We start from the raw sequence: 6,000 nt of genomic DNA, 5'->3' as shown, positions 1-6,000 counted from the left end.
CTACTCATCATCAAGATTTCCAAAATAATCTTCATTTTCAATAGCTTCCATCACAAATTCTTCCTCCTCTTCATCATCATCAATAACTTGTGAAGAGGATGCACCCTCATTGAACAAAACCCTAGAAATGATGGAGTTTCAACTGGTGTTGATCTTACAACTGATCTCGATCCATAACGAGATTTAGAAACTCTAACTGCTCTACCAACACCCCAGGTCAACACATCATTCATGAAAACAAGGGTATCATCATCATCATCATCCCCATCTCCCTTTTCTAATTCACGAAGCAACCACTCATTACTTTTATCAATATTTGCCAAATCAATTGGCATGGTGATATCCCCAAAGGTGTATCGGCGTAGTAACTCTCTATTGTACTTTACATAAACCAATTTGTCCAAGCGTTCTTGAAATAGCCGATTTCTTTTCTTAATATGAAGCTGCCATTAATTTTATAATAACAAATAAGTTAAACTTAAAATTGAAAAGATTCAAAATAAAATAACAAAGAATATTAAATATAATAATTATTTTTTTACTTACCTGCTCAAATACACTCCAATTTCTCTCACAACCACTTGCACTACATGTGAGACTCAGAACCTTTGTAGCAAAGTTTTGTAGGTTTAGAGTTGATGAACCATATGTTTTCCACTGATTAGCTATTAAAATATAGAATCAATGATTGTCAACTCAAATTCATAATATAATTTAATAAATGAGTTAGATGAAAAATTAATAAAAATATAAATTAATAAGCTAGAGATTTTGTTGTTCTTCCTCTAATAGCAGAAGGATAACTAAACGTCCCTATAGCTGCCTTATACTTCTCAATTTCATCAATAATCATGTCAACTTTTGCTGAATCTAGTTCCATTTTATGAATGCACGAAAGCAAGCCTGAATTCACTTCTTCATCGCACTCAATTCTCATCTTGTTTGGATAAAAAAATTCAGGATTCAAGAAATATCTGGCAGTATGCAGAGGATTGATACACTTGTATTATATAGATATTTTTAAGTACATTTGTATAATATTTCACAGCATTTAGAATAGTAATCTTATGCATAACCATTAATTTCATTAACTTCTATAAATTTCATTGCCAAGCTCTAAATTCCATGTTTTCTGCATCATTTCAGGTATTTGGGTGAAGTTCAAGAGCATAGGAGTGTGAAAGGAAACTTGGAAAGGTCAAAGGATTGAGAAAAGTTACTAATATAAAGTACACGGGTTGTGTACGCAAAGCCACAGACCCGTGTAAACCCGTGTAACCTACTGCTAGAAGAAAGCCAGAAGAGCCAAAGAAGAAGCAAAAGTACACAAGTCATGTAATCAGACCCGTGTAAGCTATGGAGACCCGTGTAAGTCTCTGCCAGGTACAAGGTTGAAGAATTCTCCAAAAACAGAAGTACAAGGGTTGTGTAACCAGACCTGTATACCCAGCGTGGACCTATGTAAATTCCTGTGCCAAAGCAATATGCAACCGTTCAACTCCAGTAAGTTACATGGGTCTGGGCCGTGTAGTGACACACGGCTATGTACTATGCCACAACTAGTTTCCTAATCTGAATTCCAACTCTTATTTACACACTCCAAATAGACTCCTAATGCTTTTGGAATTCTAAAGACCTAACCTTAGACCAGTTATTATAAATAGAAGCAGAAAATGACAATAGAAGGCGCTTCCTTTCACTTCAACCTTTTTTGTAGAGCTTTTCGGAGTTTTCAGAAGGGTTTTCATTTTTCATACTTATATTCTCCGCAGCCGTCTTGAAGAGTAGAAAACTAGCACAGAAGGGAAACTCTTAGCCGAAGTCCCATAAGGATCGAGACTGCAGTCATTCCTCTTTGGTTATTTTGTTCTATTTCTCTAAACGGACTCTTTATATTTTTGTAATACCCTCACTGTAGCAATTCCGTACATTCTACTGTTCCAGTGACCGGTGTCAGTCCGGACAGCTAGAACATTTGGAAAAATATTTAGACTAGAGTGAGGAGTCATAAATAACTCAAATAATAATAAGAAAAATTTAGAAAAAATTTTAAAAATAAAATACAATCAAGTTAAATGAGTAGGTGCCCTAGCGATGGGTAACCCAGTGAGAAGTTGCGATCCTCGCAGCTAGGAGCCCTAAACCCAGGAGAAAATTCATGAAATAATTTTTGGGATTCCAAAGAAGAGCCATTGAGGTTTCAAGGACATTAGAATGCCAAGAAAATGCTTAGAAAAATTTTTAGGTCGGTACAAATGATTTTAGCTCAATAAGCCAAACATAGGGTATTTTGATCATTTCGTCTTCAGAGATGATTTTTGGCCAACTTGTCTAGTTAAATAAATAATTATTATGACATAAAATATGAATAAATATTGCTACAAATTAAATTGAAATTGAATAGAAAAGAAAAGAAAAGAAAATGAATTAAAATTGCAAATTTGACCTCATGCTTGTGTCACTAAAGCACTCCCACCTAATCAAATTGTGACACATGTCCATAAACCACTTAAAAGGAGTAAATGGGCAGAAATTAAAGAAAAAAAAAAAACAGATTCTTCTTTCTTTCTTCTTCTTATCTAGACTCCCTTTCTCCCATCCACCATTTTGCTTTTCTTTAGCTCAATTTCCCTTAGGTTTTCATCATAAAAACCCTAAGTTCCAACACTAAAAATTGTCCTAGAGTCTTGCTAAGGTGATTGGTTGCCAAGAAATTGAAGGAAAAATTGAAGTTAGTTAAGAAAAAATTCTGCTCACAAGGTTAGTGCCATATCTCTTTCTTTTCTCTTTAAAATTGATGTTAGGAGTATGAAATGAGTTAGAAATTTAAAGAATTGAAAGAATATGTTGAGGAATTGAAAGCCATAAATTTCTGCAGCCATGAGGAACCTTGAGGAAATTATGATTTTGATGGAATTAAATTTGATTACTAATGTTCTTGATGAGTTGTATAGGGTAAAAGTTGAATTATAAGGTCTTATGCATGAATTGAGGTATTAGAAATTAGGGTTTTGAGCTATATTAGGGTTTGGCCATATTGTTGGTGAATGGAAGTTCTAATGGTCAATTAGTGACCATTTGCCTGAGTATAATGAGGAGTTGAAGTGAATTGTAGCTTTGGATGTGAGGTTGGGTGTGCTGCCTTGAGTGCCTTGCAAGTCTGGATATGAGTCTAGTATGTTTGGGCAGCTATAAATTGAGTTGTGTTGGTTCAATTGGTGCAAGGCTAATTGGACATAAAATTAGACACATAATGGCACAACTTAGATGAAGGAAACCTGTCCAGAAAATATACTTAGGATGCCCTAAAAATTGACCAAATCTGGGTAGCACCAATTCTGTCTGTGCAAAATGACCAAATGAACAATGTTCATTCATTTGGTCATAACTCACTGTAGAAATGTCCAATTAACCTGAAATTTATATCAATAGAAAGCTTAGACAATTGAGGAAAACTTTCATGAAGGACACAACTTCAAATTGGTACTGAAATTGCCCACCAAACTCAGGACACCAAAACTGCCAGAATGGATTCTGCCCAGAAATTTTGGGTACTGCCCTATCTAGCCAGTTATGGTATTCAGGCCATAACTTGAGCTACAAAACTCCAAATGGAGTGATTCAAAAAGGAATTAAATATGACACATAAAGGAACAACTTTCATGAAGAGACTTTTATCAAATTCTTACTGTATAAATGACCAATGAAATAGTAACCTTAGTGCTTGAAATCTGAAAATTTTAAATAATCAACACTAAGCTTTGAAATGGTATTGGCAATCAATGCCAATAAAAATAAAATGCAAAATATGGTATCTTGGTGAACTTAGGCTTAACAAATCTATTATGAATTAAAAAATCAACCTTTGAAGGGAAATGATCAAGTGAATAGTAACCTCAATAATATTAATGCAAGGGACCAAAACTTAAATTGCAAATGATAAGTTATATAAATAGTGTAATAAATAAATGGATCATGTTAATGTATGAATGAGACATTAGTTCTCATTATTGTAGAAAGAAAAAGTACTTTGAGTACAATGGTATAGAAGGATAATTGATGTGAATTGCGATCAAATGAATGTATAAAGTATAATTGGAATTTTTCATAAAATAATGAAGTCATAAAACATAATATATTAACATTTAATGGTACTATGTGCCCATGTATTGCCTAGACACGTGTGTCAGATTGGATAGATTGGGATGCCAATAAGGTATTATTTTAGCAGTACTACGAAAGGCTTTATGCCTGTGTTCATGGCTTTATGCCCGTATTCATGGCTTTATGCCCACACTCTTGGCTTTTATGCCCGATTATGTGTTATCATGGCTTTTTAGCCATTCTGATTGCATACGTAGTTGACGTTCTGCGTCCCATGGTATGACAGCCTGAGGCACCGTGGTGTCCAGTGCCAATGACCTGTTATCTAGTTTAGTTAGCCTGTCACAGGTTACTTGGGTAGTGAAATTTGTTAAGAATAATGTGAATTAAATGAATGAATAAAAAAGAAACTAGAATTAGTTTTAAAATTTTATTTACTATGAAATGATCCAAACACCTAGGAAATGTTGAGTGAAAGGATAAAAAGATTAGCAAAATAGATATCATTTAAATAAATAATTACAACAGTATCTTCTGAAATAACATGAATAGAAATGTAATATACTAATATATTTCGTATTTTGTATATGACTACAGTAAATTTAGGAAACAAGCGATTCCAAAGAACAATATAATATGACAAAAGATAATTAATATTAGGAATTCCATATGAAATGAAAATAATTCTTGATTACGCAAATTAGGTTTTATTTCTATCTATATTTTGTATATATTATTTTCTTATTATATTATTGCACCACTAAGCAGAAATGCTTAGCGCGATGGATTTGTTTCCTCGTGCAGGCACTGAAGGTAAAGCTTAGCGAATATTAAATAGAGATTTTGGAGTTCTGATTTGCAGAAGTATCTGAAGTATTCAAGGTTGTCACCTCCTCAGCAATGTATGTAGATAGGGCCCATATAGGTCATAATTTATATGTTGTATAAAATGCTTAGTTATAGTATTGTAATATAAATTATGAAAATATAATTAATAGGCATGTGATGTAAATTAATAAATCGGTTAATTCATATATGATTAAATTGTATATCAAGTAAATTAATGAAGATTGAAAATTTTCATATATGAGTTGAGCATGAATGGGAATGTATGGAAATGGATATGAATGAAATTGTATAGATTTGAATACAGAATTGAAATATATAGATGATGCATGAAATGATGAGATTTTTATTTTAAAATATTATTGAAATTTTCAAACAGATGAATATTGAAATACGCCAAACGTTAATAAAATAAGGGAAACTCCGTTAGTTTCTCCATCGAAAAATAATTGATATTAAAATATAATAACTTGAAAATGATTAAAGGAATAAAGTAAGACAAGATAGGGTACTCCGGCACCGAGTGTGACACACTTTGCTCGGCTACACTATAGTCGGGTGAGGGGTGTTACGGTTCTTTTATTTTATTTCCTTCATATTTGTTCAACCTACCATGATGAGTAATTCCTTTATTCTGGAATTAGGAGAGTAACATTTGCAATTGTTATTATGGATTAATATTAAGTTTTATTTATTGGATTTGAGTTTAGTTCTTTGATTCGACTTCTTGTGATCTTAATGCATACTATGTGTCAATACCCACTTAGTATTGATTACAGATATTAATTGAAGGACTGAAAAGTAAAGATTAATATTAGAAAATCGAGATATTGAACCTAGGAAATCTGACCTAGAGATAGGCTGATACGTTTGTGGAATTCCAAAATTAATCACAGATCTTAAAGGGTTTTAATTAATTTAATCACAATGAAAGTAGGGTTTAGGTTAATTAAAATACACCTTAAGTGCCTTGAGAGAGGATTTAGGATATCCTAGGATTAATTTCCATTAAAGCAATTATTCTCAATTCGATGAATAGACAAGATTAAA

The 6,000-nt window shown here is 32.7% G+C and overlaps 1 protein-coding gene across 1 annotated transcript in view; it reads right to left on the bottom strand.

Moving 5' to 3' along the window:
- Window positions 1-6,000, bottom strand: part of LOC110653432 (uncharacterized) — a 60,191-nt gene continuing 54,191 nt past the window's right edge. Inside the window, exons 4-7 of the mRNA XM_058152288.1 lie at window positions 1,284-1,469; window positions 547-665; window positions 159-443; window positions 1-105 (exon numbers count right to left, since the gene is read on the bottom strand). Of these exons, the coding sequence (XP_058008271.1) occupies window positions 1-105; window positions 159-443; window positions 547-665; window positions 1,284-1,469 (695 nt within the window). The remainder of the gene's footprint in view (window positions 106-158; window positions 444-546; window positions 666-1,283; window positions 1,470-6,000) is intronic.

Source organism: Hevea brasiliensis, chromosome 9 (genome assembly GCF_030052815.1).
Source record: "Hevea brasiliensis isolate MT/VB/25A 57/8 chromosome 9, ASM3005281v1, whole genome shotgun sequence".
Lineage (NCBI taxonomy): Eukaryota > Viridiplantae > Streptophyta > Magnoliopsida > Malpighiales > Euphorbiaceae > Hevea > Hevea brasiliensis.
The sequence above is the reverse complement of the archived record's forward strand: the minus strand, read 5'-3'. Positions and strand labels throughout refer to the sequence as shown.